The 15,125-nt window shown below is 41.6% G+C and overlaps 1 protein-coding gene across 1 annotated transcript; it reads right to left on the bottom strand.

Annotated features, from left to right (window-relative positions):
• Positions 1-9,734: 9,734 nt before the first annotated feature.
• On the bottom strand, positions 9,735-11,856 carry LOC137261505 (acetylcholine receptor subunit alpha-L1-like). The gene is made up of 4 exons (XM_067799260.1): positions 11,725-11,856; positions 10,914-11,047; positions 10,642-10,796; positions 9,735-10,342 (listed from the first exon to the last, which is right to left on the bottom strand). The coding sequence occupies exons 1-4, from the start codon at positions 11,849-11,851 to the stop codon at positions 9,979-9,981; spliced, it is 780 nt and encodes a 259-aa protein (XP_067655361.1). The 5' UTR covers positions 11,852-11,856; the 3' UTR covers positions 9,735-9,978.
• Between the last annotated feature and the right edge of the window lie 3,269 nt (positions 11,857-15,125).

The raw sequence follows: 15,125 nt of genomic DNA, 5'->3' as shown, positions 1-15,125 counted from the left end.
CTATTAGGCCCCAGGACGATCTTTTCGCGCAAGCGAAATTAAACGATGTCTACTTTTATGAAATATCGCCTACATTATTCGCATAGCTGCGTGTAGTTAGGTATGTACATGTTTAAATTTTTACCGAGTGTGAAGTGTTGGCAGCGCTATATTTTACAGTATTACTTCATGTTCACGGTCTCATGGCAACCAGTAAATACATGTGAACCAGAAAAAAACAGTGATTGATGTGAGCAACGCCCAGTACCGTCATTATATAATAAGAGTACTTATATGGCGCCTCATTCATATTACTAAGGGACATGCTCTAAGCGCATAACATACTGAACTGTTAGGCGCTAGTTGGTTATAGTCACATGACTTTATTTCACCGGGTACACATTTTCTGCTGGGTGAACAGAGGCAATTCTTGAACAAATTCACTTGCCTAAGGTGAGGCCACGTGTTTCACATGTGCTTCGTTGTGGGGCAGGACCGACGTCCTAGAAACTCTCAGGAGTCAAACTGCAAACGTGTCAAATTGCTGATCAACTAATCTTGGTCAACATTGAACTATAATCAAGATAAGAGGGAAATATGGGACTTATGAGCACGTGAAGTGTTGGGCCATGGGGATTTGATCACACACATCTGTGTTGTTGATGGAAACCCCAATACACTGAGATTCCAGTTATCCGGACAAAATGTAATTACAAGGGGATGTTACCACCACAAAACTTTTGCCGTTGTAGTTGTATGTTACGTAATGACACACTGATACTCCAGCTATATGGCGGAGTGAAGAATGGAACCAAGCACAAACATGCACGGGCACCTGGGCTGGGATCATGATTAGCGAAAAAATATATATTCGCACAAAGGAGTAGGCGTTCATTTGTTAACCGGACACGTTCTGTGAATTATTTTACATTTTTATGGAAAATTCTCTTCCTGTATACTGAATGTACCAAATCACGTGCTCATTTCTGTTGCCAAGTAAGATAAGTATAGGCAACTGAGGACCAATGTTAATCCCGCGGTGTCAGGAGTAATAGTTATAAATATACAAAAAAAAAACAAACATTCAATGAGTGATAAAAACTCAGTGTGGAAATTTGTACGGTATTATATCCAACTATTTCCTTCAATTCAGCATCACAAAAAGTCTATCCTGTTTTCAAATATCACTAAGGTTCCACCCTGTTTTCGTTTCTGAAACCCGGGTTGGACTGAAATTGTAGGTTAGACAATTAAAACGGAATGAAATCCATTACCGAGTACATTCCTCTTCACACTTCCAACTTTGAAACAACAATCAATCAATGCTGTCCTCAAAGTGACATATAAACTGGAATAGATCTGACACGGCACCAGGCTGCCACTCACAAACACCAACAATTTATAGGTGATTAATGGTTTCTAGACTTTTACCAAGGTGCATATTTTTGTTATAAGTTTGACATATTGGGTTAAAACCGAACGTCGCATTGACAATATTTGCACCATTTGAAAGCTGTTAAAATTATAAAGCATCTTATAAGTCTATGACAATATTCATTTCCATAAGGTGCTGAATGTCAAATGACAGATGCAACTTGCATGCTCGCGTAAGTAGAATAGTAAGAGACATGAAAAATTCAACATCAGTGAGTGAGTGAATGAGTATGGTCATACGGCGCTTGTAGCAAAATTACGGCAACGCTATGGCAGGTCACATCAGAAATAGGATTAATAAATTTGGGGGAATCGAACCCAGGTGCTCGGAGTGACGAGCACACGCTTAACTATTAGGCTACCCCTCCGCATAGATTTAGCATGAAACACTCATGCCTGCCAAAGTTTTACCTTATTTATATACGTAAATAAACATGTGTTCATTTGCCATTAACAACTCATTAAAAATTGTGCTAGATTTTATTTTGCAGATCTGCAGATTTTATTTTGTTATGTCGGCTTAGTGGCCCATAATACAGCTATATTATATCGGATATAGATGGACAGTGGTCATTCACTTTACCTAGCTTTATATTGCAAGGACATGTTTGGTGTATGAATAAAGCAGCAATGAATATAAGTGTACAGAAGAGCTCATTAACAGGCACATGCTGATGACAGGAGATGTTATCTTAAAATCGTTATGGACAATTCAAAATTTGCCGAGAACTCGAGTAAGGTCTTTACTTTTTAGTTCTGTGATGTAGGAGGGCAGGTGAAGTTCCAATTTTAACTGTAAATAGATATTTTGATGTGGTGATACTGTTATGTCAGTTTTTGTGTCCTATATCTGCGAGTCGTTGTTGAAAGGTTCCCATGAATAACTTACGTGTGAAAATCTGTTCTGGAACAGAGTGGTTCTTACATTCGACACCCAGCTGTTCTTGCCCATATCGTCGAGAGTTTTAAGCATCTTATAAGACTGTAAAGGGTATCTATTGTTCTCCATGTGTAGCAATTTGAACGAGCATTTTATTACTTTAGCCTGTGTGAGCACGAACATAGGAAGGCGTGCTAGTTTACCAAGAATGGCCTTGTTTGATGCAAATTTTCTAAATTTTAGGAACCTTTTGAAATACGTTGTTTGGATCCGCTCAGTCTGAAACCCTTATGTGAGATCCCTACAGAAATATCGGTGTTGTTTTCCTATCAAATACGATTGACGCGGGGGAATACGTCAGTTCTTTGTTTGCAGTCTTAAAGAAAACTTTGTCTCGAGGTATTTGTAACACCTCACACGTTTTATTGGCTTTTTGCCATATGTCCATTTTTGAAACTGGGTGAGGATTCCTCCGTTACTAAACACGACGATATTGGATTTATTCACTTCCAGTCCCCATTTGAGGCAGAACTGTTCTACGACATAAAATGGACTCTGAAAACCAATGACACTATTTGAGAACAGAACGATGTCGTCTTCATCGAAGAAGAAGATCCTCTATTCCTAGAGAGACGAATATCCCATGATGACATGACTTACACAGTTCAGTTGCAAGTTCATTAATGAACAGAAGAAATAGTAATGGACTTAGAATGCATCCTCGCTTAGTCCTACGTGAGGTATGGAATGCTTCTGATCTCTGGTTGTCCACTATAACACACGTTTGCACTAACGTATACCCTCATAACCATGTAGTCAAGTAACTCTGCGTGTCTCTAAACATTTCCAAGCATTTCTCAACATATTCCTCACTGTCCTATCATGATCAAGGTCTAAGATACTACAATGATAACCCACGAGGAGCAAAATTTATTCAAGTTATGATATCAGCAAAAGCATGTATCGTCAAACTTTTACCCAAGTACATTTTCCTGGATTGTATGATGCGCAGTAAGTTCTTCCAGTGTCGTGACAATGTATAGATGCATGTTTGCACGTACTCACTATGACGCTAGCGATGCGTTGCGATGTTAATTGATGATGTAATTGTATTCTGAGCCTGTGGCCTGTTTACAGAATATCCGTTCATTATTCCACACCTCCCTGCCAGTGTCTCGAGCCTGCTAGATCTTGGGCTTGAACCCAAGCAACATCACATATACTACTGGAAAAGTAACTGTCATTTTAATGCATGATAATAATAACAATATATTCTCCGGAAAGTTCTTGGTGGGTTCAACTAGGCAGTGTTTCCTGGGAGAAGTCCCATTCGCTGTCTGAGCTGCGTGCAGAGGGGGAGAGGGCCCTCAGCTGATGATGAGCTTGACCAGCCTGACTGTGTCAGGATCACCCAAACCCTGTCTGCTGCATGTCAGTCCTAATCTGTAAAACATAATAACTAGGTCGTTTGTCTGTTACATCTCACCAGACTGCCTGAAAAGTGTCATTAAAAAGTCCAAATCTGATACAGCTCCAGGGCCTGATGGCATTCGAAACCGGTATTGTCGCGTGTTGCGTTTTAGTCAATTTGTTAAATGCATACTATGGTCAATATTTTAATAAAGCGCGACACGCGACACGCGACATGCGACACGCGACATGCGACAGTGCGACAACGCGACATTTTGATGAAATGTCGCATTGTAGCGTGTCTCGTTTTAGTGAATTCTTACATATCTTAGATAGGGCTACAATGCGACAACGCGACATATTTTGACCCTGAAAAGTGTCGCTATGTCGCGTGTCGCACTTTGGAGGAACAGATAAAATGTTATTCGAAGGCTGAGTATAAATCTCGTTTAAAGCGTATCTGGATCTCAGATCTAGAGCTAACTGTACGAAATAAAGTCAAAGCCACCAATACTTTTGCTGTGCTAGTCCTCTCCTATTCCTTTGGAGTAGTTGATTGGACAAAACAAGACATCCAGAGTCTTGACCGCCTGACCAGAAGGATCATGTCTGATAACAGAGCACACCACCCTCGTTCCGCTCTTATTCGTTTATGTATGCCAATCTACCCTGGAGGTCGGGGTTTGATTAATGTGGAGGCTCTTCGTGATAGAATTTTATTGTGTGCTTTTGCACATATCTATTTATCGGATGATCCTCTGGTGATGCACGTGAAGGAATTCCACAGCTATTTTAGGCGTGCCAAGGTTGTTGGACACAATTGGAAATTGTGATTTTGTTGATGGTGATGTACTGCTGGACGGTACGGCGATGGGAGTAAACCAGGTGAAGTCCTTTACCAAATCTGCCCAGAGTCGGTCCTTTGTGGAGAAGTTGTCTGAGAAGCCATTGCATCGCGTGTACATGCAGTATGTGGAACAGAACAGCAATCCAACCGACTCCTTCGCCTGGATGAAGTCGGCTGGTCTCAAATGTGAAATTGAGGGCTTCCTTTTTGCTGCTCAGGACCAGTCACTTCCCACTCGCAGTCGCCAGGATGTGATTCTTAACCAAAATGTGAACATGAAATGTCGTCTTTGCAATGAATTTACAGAGACTGTCCAACACCTTGTTAGTGGATTCCCTTCCTTTGCACAAACAGCATACCTTAAAAGACATGATGGCATGGCTCGCTGCTTTTACTTTCGTCTCCGCCATGACTGTGGCTTTGACCCATTATTATCATATATCATTGAATTTTCTGTCCCTTTTGACAGCAATGTTATTGGCAAGATTCAGGAAAAGCATGATTAATATGCGGACCTCGCCTTTGAAATGTCTCGCTTGCATCCCAAGTACACAGTCGTCATGCTCCCCATTGTTCTCGGTGCCCTTGGTTTGGTACCTCCTGATCTCTTGACGCAGATGAGGAGAGTGCCCGGGTTCTCCACCGGGAGCACAGCTCTTCTGACAATCTTGGTAGTGTAGAAGGCTGCAGTGTTGGGGAGCCATCATATTCTCCGGAAAGTTGTTGGTGGGTTCGACTAGGTAGTGTTTCCTGAGAGTAGTCCCATTCGCTGTCTGGGCTGCGTGTAGAGGGGGCGAGGACCCTCAGCTGATGATGAGCTGTACCAGCCTGACTGTGTCAGGATCACCCGAACCCTCTCTGCTGCATATCAATCTTAATCTGTAAAACATAATAACATATTTTGTGGAGCCCTCCTAAATCACTGAGCTACTGTTCACAGGAAAATGTCGAACTGTATATAGGCATGGCGACAGGCCCATAAAGAGATGTCGTGTAAAAAAGTCATTTCACCAAATCTTATAGTGTGCGCCTACCACCGTGAATGCCACTCAAGCAAATCATCCGTCAGATTGTCATTGACAATTACTGTTTGTGTCCATAACCAGTGATAAAAATGCATTGAAAAATCTTCTTGAATGATCAGATCGTGAACGAATCATCCTAAAGTTAACACAAAACAGTTCGGTAAAATTCGCCGTTGTCAACTGCTGTTCAAATACATCCAAGACATTACTTGATAGATTCTGATAACATCTTATCGCCTGGCTGCCACGATCACCAACACCCGTACACCTTCTCCATTTTCGAGTGGCATTTTAGACGTTAGGCAGGACAATATAGACTTTATACTTTATACTTTATACTCACGAAAATGTAATTCCTAACGTTTGTCTGTGTTTATCCCATAGTTCTAATATACACAGTTTAGCTTACTTTGTGATCAGATACAACTGGCCCGAGTTGTCTGTTCGCAATTTTTCATGCTTTTCGTGCAACTACTTGTATTGAAACTTTGCTCTACAATTTTCATAATGTACAGAATATCAGTATCCTTTCAGGATTTACCTATGGAAAAGAACCGAAGTTGCTATTGTGTATATGAGCCGAGTGGATTCGGGCGATAACACTACAACTGGACCCTGAACCTTGTGCTGATTGTAAGGTTTGAAGAGATGCGTTGTCTGGTCTAGTGACACTGTGTTATCTTGTCACACTGATGCGGGTCATAGATCCAATATTAGTCACAGGCTTGCCGCAACAACACCCTATTCACAATAACATTATAGCTACTGGTTTCTGTTTCAGCAGTGTCCTACCGCTACAATGGTTTGGAGAGTGATGCTTGTCACCACTGATCCATTTTCGTTTTGTTTTGTTTGTTTGTTTTTGTTTGGGTTTTTTTTGGAATGAATTCGCGCCTTTTTCCATACACTGTCAGAATATTTTCAAATTACTTTTATTTTATACAATATCTTATTTTGTTAAGAAAAGTAAATGCTTTTAGTTTTCAAAACAAATTGTGTCGGCATTTATTGCTTTAGATTTGCAATTGTGAATGAATGAATGAATGAATGAATGAATGAATGAATTCTGGGGTTAAATTACAAGATCATAAATTATATTCAAATATGCGTACAAAGTGAAAACTATCGCATCATCCCATGTTTTTCCTAGCAACATTAACATTCATATTAACAAAGGCACGATTTCAGTATAACGTGCTATGTAGACAAAATGACCCTCAACATTATGTAACGTTTTAACGCCAAGAGAACGTGAAACTGCAGTTTATTCGAGAAGCAAACATGTCAAAAACAATTTTAAATTCAAGGTGCTAATAGTTCAGTTACAAGCTGCCTTCAATAATAAAGACGCCGGGCCGACACCGGAAACAGCTACTCCCGCAATTCCTCGACAAAATCATGGATAACCCAAGACAGCGTAAACTCGCCTTTTAAACTCGTGTATTAATTTCAGCACATATGCAGGGCTATATTCGATCGGCAGCAACATTTCACGGGTCTAAAAACTTATTGCAATATCTGCATAGCATTTCCCTGACAGTAAACAGACATTTTATCCAATATCATCGGCAATCATTATCTCTTGTCGGCCATAGATGGCTTTGACATTCAAGTGATCTGAGCGGTAAAATGGTAAGAATAATATTAGAGGTTAAATACTTATGAATATTATTTCCTGAAAATGAATCAACATCAAATGCCTTTTATAACCTCTAAAACTGTTCGTACCAATTTACAGTTCCATACTTCAAATAGAATGTATATTGCAAGGTTCATTAGTAAACATATAGAATCTAACAATATATTGTATTTCACACCAATCGGATGTCAAGAGTAAGTTTGTGCGGACCTACTCTGATCACTTGAATGCAGAGCATTGCAGAAAATGCAATGATTTAAATAATTTGTCAGGTTTTAAAACGACATTATCATGTTTGTTGACTTGGATACATCAGAAGCTGTGTATGGGGCTGTTCCCCAAAATATGGTATTTGTCATCATTTATAGACGCTTTCCCTATATTCTGGGTCGTACCATAGATTGCCCTGCTGTGTCAACACCATAAGCATGGACAAGGACGGCACCAGAATGAACGAGTAAGAAACTGAAATTGTGTCGACGCCCGATAAACGACTTTTATACTCCCGCTGGCGGATCGTGATGGATGTACATGGTATTTTATCAGAGTCACGTGGACCAATCAAAACTCGACATTCTTACATGAGGCTAGAAAAAGAGGCTGCAACCCCTATTCTAACTGAAATTTACATCACTGAACTAGAGGTCAAAGCACTACAAACTTCACCCGTGAAACCAACCTGCTGGTACCGCAAAGTAGACGATGCATTCACCATCCTCCAGCCTGAACATGACCCCACCCAACTCCTCACCCACCTCAACATCCAGCATCCCCGCATCAAATGGAGACAGAGCAGAACAACCAACTACCCTTCCTAGGCGTTCTTGTAACCCGCACCTCCTCCAACCATCTCCAAGACCACCGTGTACAGACAATCCACCCATACGGATCAGTACATCAACTACAACTCTATTCATCCTCCCAAAGTTAAGACTGCCATCATATCTACACTTACTAGAAGAGCGAAAACTATATGCTCAAAAAACCTGCATGACGGAATTCAACACCTGAAGACAACCTTCGTAGAACCGAACAACTATCCAGCCCAAATAGTCCACAGAACCAAAGATGCTACCCTTTCACCTCCCTCTGAAAAGCCCAAACCTGAGTCAGCCCCTATCAAGATCACCATCCCCTATATTGGCAAACCATCAATCACATCCCGAAACAGCAAGCAGGCATCGATATCACTTTTACGTCATCATCCAACCTCAACAACCTTCTCCGTGCTAACAGAAGAAGATCTGCAACTGTCGACAACAAAATCCCGAAATGTGTGATTTACAAAATAAACTGTGATTATGAACAGAGGTATATAGGCGAAACATCACGACCGATCAACACCCGTGTGAAAGAACACCAGACATTAGTCACAAAGTCCAACAGCAATTCAGCCATCGATGATTACATCCAGTCTAATCCAATCATCTCATTAACTGGACTGACATCACCATCCTGGTCAACAACCAAAAGGACTTCACCAAACGCAAACTCACCGAAGCCATCTATATCAAACGTCAAAAGCCTACCATCAACCCAGATCAAGGGTGTTTCATTAAATCAGCTTATGATACACTTCTCCAATCAGCTCTATAAACATCTCTGCCTTATTAAACCACCCCCCTACCCCCTCCCCCATTGTCTACCCACTATCTTCATCACCTAAGTCCCCACCCTATTGTGTTAATTACTTTGGTATCTTGTTATCATTGTTAGCCCCATTATATATACGTTTGGCACCACTTGTATGTTACACTCCTGCTTCACAACGGTGCAAGAATCTGTACCTAAACGTCGCGCTACCGTAATAAAGAAGTTGTTATCCATGAAGTTTGCCAATCTTGTACTCCCTAACTTCTAAAATGCCACTCAAAGAAGCCATCTCAATGAAAGCGTATGCCATAATTCCCTGCGGTCAGTGCCTGTTGCACCCTGCGGCCCCTGGTGTTCACTACCTTCCTGACCAGTGAGCGTTTCATTATTCCATAGTCAGATATTCTCCATTTGTGTAACTGTTAAGGAGTGAGTGAGTGAGTTTAGTTTTACGTCGCACTTAGCAATATTCCAGCTATATGGCGACGGTCTGTAAATAATCGAGTCTGGACCAGACAATCCAGTGATCAACAACATGAGCATCGATCTGCGCAATTGGGAACCGATGACACGCGTCAACCAAGTCAGCGAGCCTGACCACCCGATCCCGTTAGTCGCCTCTTACGACAAGCTGAGTCGCCCTTTATGGCAAGCATGGGTTGCTGAAGGCCTATTCTACCCCGGGACCTTCACGGGTCGTAACTGTTAAGGAGTCAAGAGAGAGAGAGAGAGACTGAGTGTTGTGAAATGGCACACTAAGGTCCCAGCTTTAGCTTAACAGCCTGTAAATTATTGTGTCTGGGCCAAGTAATTACGTGACAGATGAGTGAGTAGGTGAAGGCATCAGCAGTGGATCAGTACTCCGGGTGACACTGAATGTCATAGAATGATGCGAAAACTAAATCCGAGCAAAAACCAACAGGAACATTTGTAGCAAAGAGAAGTATTTTTAATAATCTCCTTCTTTTAACTTTAAGCTCATTCATTCCTTATTTCTAAACATACTGCATCCCGATTCAGTGAAAGAAATTCCAGGTTTGGTCTTTCAAGAAAGACAGACTGTCGACTCTAAGTAAGCCCACTACAAATGTATTTGTATAATTGCATAAGCCAGGGCTTCTTCAAAATAGAATCACATCCACGCCCGGTTTGTAAAACAACTGCATTCTATTCAGTGAAACAAGCTCCAGCCCAGTAGACCATGTCTTTTAGCCTTCAAAGTCATGGTGGCAATGATAGAGGGATAGGGTTCGGGACAACATGAGTAGTGGGCAACAACTCTCTGCATGGAATGTTCGATGATATCCCATTGGTCATCGTGGTAGTACTCGGACACGTCGATCTCGGAGGTTTTGTTCTGGACATCCATGATGTTCCCATTAAACGTCCAGGACCCAATCTTTAGTGAACATGTCACTGTGCCGTCGGTGGTGTACTTGGATACGTCACATCGAACCTTCATGCTTGTTGGTGGAATATAGTATATGTGTCCGGTGTTGAACAAAACCGCAGGGACATCTTCGACATCAGCATGTCTGAAACAGAGACGAGCTACACACTCATTGTGGATGTATTGGATGTACTAAGGACTCGTGGAAAGGGCTTATCGTGGATATACTGGGGATTCTAAGAAAGACAAGAAAGGGGTTCATCGTGGATGTATTTGGGACTCGATAAAAGACAAGGAAAGCACCCATCATGGATGTATTGAGGTTCCAATGAAAGACAATGAACTCACTCATCATGGATCTTTCATGTTATCAATTGAAAAGATAAGAAAGGTGGATGGTTAAGGCGAGTGCTGGTCAAACTTCGTTTTGATGAATATACTCACCCTCGGTAGGGAACAATGTCAGGACGCCATATATCTGAGGGAGGAAGGTTGATCAAGGACACGTTTCCGTATTCCGAGGGCTCCCAGGTCAACCTGTTGTCGAACCACTCATAGCTGGGCCACGTGTCAAGTTCAGCGTCCCCTGTTCTCAGGTTCTGGAAACATTGACATATTCGTTGAATGGAAACTGGGATTATACAAAAATCAAGACTTGTTTTATCAGGCATAGAGCTGAATCCAAACACACCACCCTCACTATAATGGACACTTACCAGAGATGATATCTTCAGTAGGGTTAAGCTGATTGTTACGTTGAGTGTGTCACCTGTAGAGCTAATGGGGATGGTGTTTTTCGTGTCTCGTGATTTCAGTTCTTTGTACAGAGGATCGTACAGCTGACTTTGGGCTGTAACACACATATTAGATCATGTTCCATCATTTCCCTTAAAACGTATATTTGATCACTGGACTGAGAAACATATGTAACACAAAGAGGCAAAGGCAAATGAAACATCTTGAAGGGGCTTCGTGGAATTTGAACTCTTTCCAATCTGTCCATCCCTCGATATTAACTCCTCACAAACTACCTTAATGAACAATCGGAAACAGTCTTCGCAAGCAATGCAGTTGAAGTGTGACGATTCTTTGTCAGGTTCAACATGTATTCATTCATGAAGTGTGAAATAAGAAACAAGCATACCTGTCTATTTGCAAACGTCGGTGTTTTAGAATTAACAGTAACATTTACTACTCGGCAGTATTCCACGAAGCCATGTCGCTGCAGTCTGTACAGACGTGACTCTGTATCTGACAATCCAGTGCCTGACCTCATTCAACAACCTGAATTAGTTGCAATATACCTACATACCTGCAGCAATGTACGCCACAATCAGCAACCTGACTGAGTTGCTTTACACATACATCCTTCCATCAAGGAACGCCACATTCAACTGCCTGACGGAGGTGCTTTATTGCATACACACGCCACATTTATCTACCTGACGGAGTTGCCTTATACATACATACCTGTAGCAAGGAACGACACATTCAACTACCTGACGACGTTACTTTATACCTACATACCTGCAGCAAGGAGCGCCATAAATAGCATTGCCACTGCTAACGCCATCTTCCTTCCTTCGTCGTCGACTTCTGACTGGTGTGAGTATGGTGGGAGGCAAAATTGAGTTATCGTACTTGGATTGCACATGACGCCATAACAAAGGTTATGTCATATGTTCTAGTTATCTGATGTTGTCAAGAGAATGTTTTCAGGGCCATTTTAAAACAGGGAGCTGGGAAAGCACAAGGAATGTTCATTAACGCAGATGCTTGTGTATAAACAATGCAAACGATTGTTGCTTTTTAGGTTATTCATTTTAAATAGATTATTATTTATATTTAACCTTTTATGCTTTCTGTTGTTGTTCGAACAGCACGCTTTAATTACCAGTGAAACGGTAAAGGTTGTGCATGAACTTGGATTATGAAAATTAGCTTGATAATCTATATCGAAACGTTTCTCAATACCGTAAAGAAGAAGTTGTCAGTCCAGTCGTATGTTTCATTATTATATATATACTAAGCAGGAAACTAGGAAACTGTGCATGCACAAATTTAAAATCTATATTTATCAAACCTATGTAGACACATAAGAATTTAAACTCAGAGATTTGTGACATGTATCCATCATACATGCAAGTGCCACGTTCCGTGACGTCAGTAGTTTCGTCCTTGAGACGTATAATAAGTTGTTGCACGTGCATTTCGGGAAAGAGAAACATCAAATGAATACCACACAATACTGTCACTTGGAAAGCTCAACCCCTGCCCTTGCGATCGTTAAAAAATTAAACGGCTATTGAAACGCATGGCATGTCAAGGCTAACGTCTGCACTACGTCATTAGGCAATTGGGATGATCCGTAGGGGAATGTCTCAACGACAAGTGGCTGCACATTTCCAATGCAACAGGAACACCATTTCTGCTCTGGTGAGACGCTATCAGAACATAAATGACATTATCGATCGACTACGTTCTGGACGTCCACGTGTAACAACGCCAAGACAGGACAAAGGGATAAGGGTGTCCCATCTTCGCCACAGGTTTCAGACTGCAGTGATGATTGCCCGGACCATCCCAGGAAAGGTTCGACAGTTCGACAACGTCTGCGTCATCAGGGGATCAGACTACGACGTCCCGCTCTACGACTTATCCTCACAGAACGTCATCGACAAGCTCGATGTGTTATGCCGAAATCATATTTTGGTGGAGAAATGTTTTTACAGATGAGTGCAGGTTTAACATTTCCCATAGTTATGGGCGTCAGCGTGCCCATAGACGTGTGGGAGAACGTAATGCACAGGCCTGTGTCTTGGAGGGAATCGCTTTGGTGGTGCTTCCGTCACGATTTGGGGTGGATTAACAGCACGCCAAAGAACTCCTTTGGTGATTGGTCAGGGCAACGTCACTGGTGTTGGCCACTGGGATAAGATCCTTCGACTTGTGGCAATTCCTTTTCTGCAACGTCATGGCCCTGGGTTAACATTGGAACAGGACAATGCCCGCACTCACACAGCAAGGGGTGGTATGGATTTCTTGCAACACCACAACGTTGTCTCACGTCGTCCCGCTTGTGGACTCGTGACGTGATTGTGATCGACTTTTCAACGGAAATTCTCCGGACTGGTTATGGTCTCGTGATCCCTATATTAAAGTGTGTATGTTCTTTTGACATTCTTATCGTGCTAACGAACTGGGATAATATTTTGACAATGCACAGTTTGTTTTTTTGTGGCTAGTATACATCAGACCGTTGTAAAATGTTTTCAAAAGTGGCCGAGGTGTACATACTGGAATGCTCTTGTCCTTTTCATTGCAATCAAATAGCTCCTCGGAATGTTGGTAATCATGCAAGAAAATCATCCCCAATGCATGTTATGAACAGACTCCATGTGTGTAACATGTTGCACGTTAAAGAAAGAATAAAGCCTGAGAAGAAATATTGAGTGCACACTTATTTCCAAGGCAAGAGAAAAATGCCTTCAAGAAAGCGACCCAGTGCACCACACACTGTTGATGGGATAACGCTTTTCCAGTAACGTACAGGTTCTGGCAGTAAATGGTGTTACGAGTGTGTATTTTTGTATATATTGTTATCAATTCAGTAATAATTATTATTGGGTCACAATGTTTAGTGTTTTGAATAATAAATTTGGTGGGTCGCATTTCGTATGATAGATGATCCGTATTTTTAGGATTCAGGTTTTCCGGGAATTATCTGCCCCTGACTTCCTGTTTCTTTACGTCTGGGAGACATTGTTTCGAGGGCATTCTATTGTATTTGCAATCGATATTGTGAAATTGACTTGTGACTTTGTATAACTTGCTCTCTCGTTGCTAAATAATATAATATCTGAATGTTATAAACTTTTCTTTGTTCTGTTTTGGTGGTTCACAGGGGATTTCTTACATTGTTTGCCACGGTAAATTCTTAACCGTAACAATGGGAATGAGTTCTATCCGTGTCTGAAAGGCATTGTGTATTCAAAACGTTTGGTATTGTTAACATTTTGTTCAATTTTAGCCACCATTGTTTTTATTTTTTATTTTAATGTTTAATGTAAATAACGTCTAGAGGGAGGTGATGTCATACAATCAGGACACATTATCAGACTCTTTGTGGAGACACAGTCTAGAGGTGACGTTCCACAATCAGGAGACGGTATCAGACTGTTTGTGTACTGTCACCGATGTCGACAAGATGCCACACGTACAGATATCACATCAATAAAACATGTCGTTATCAGTCGTCTTCGTCTAGTGATTGAATATGTTTATAAGCCGCGTTTAGCGGTATCACGTTAAGGGACAAAGGGGCTTCATCAATAACCCCCATATCAACCACTGCTGTGTCAAATCAACTCGTATTTCCCATTTGTCACGTCTCCCAGACGTGGTGTCCACTATCTGCCTGACGGTGGACTTCGGCATTCGGCCTTGCTCTTTTAGCTTCAGTCTCATCGCGAGAGTTTCACTGTAACCCCATACCTGTATTTTGAGCTCACCCAGACACTGACCTGTTTCGTGGTGACTGGTTAAAGCGTGGTAAACTACAGTGTCTGTGGATGAGGCAATTCTGTGATTCATCAATGAGTTGTTGACGGCATCAGCAGCGGACGCACACACCAGGTGACGATTTCCACAATGAGTTAAGGTCAGTGGGGACCAATTCCTCAAATGACGATGCACTCTCCTCTTCAGAAACTTTGAACAAACGCACACACCCACAAACACATGCACACAAACAAACACACGCATGAACACAGTCAAACATACACATGCAAACACACACACACATACGCAAACACAGTTAAACGCCCACACACATATAAACACTCAGACATACACACACATACGTTCTGAAACACACATACAAACATTAATCAAACATACACACATGAATATACTCAACCATACACGCT

The sequence above is a fragment of the Haliotis asinina genome, chromosome 14 (genome assembly GCF_037392515.1).
Source record: "Haliotis asinina isolate JCU_RB_2024 chromosome 14, JCU_Hal_asi_v2, whole genome shotgun sequence".
Taxonomy (NCBI): Eukaryota; Metazoa; Mollusca; class Gastropoda; order Lepetellida; family Haliotidae; genus Haliotis; species Haliotis asinina.
This window is presented reverse-complemented; position numbering and strand designations above follow the sequence as displayed.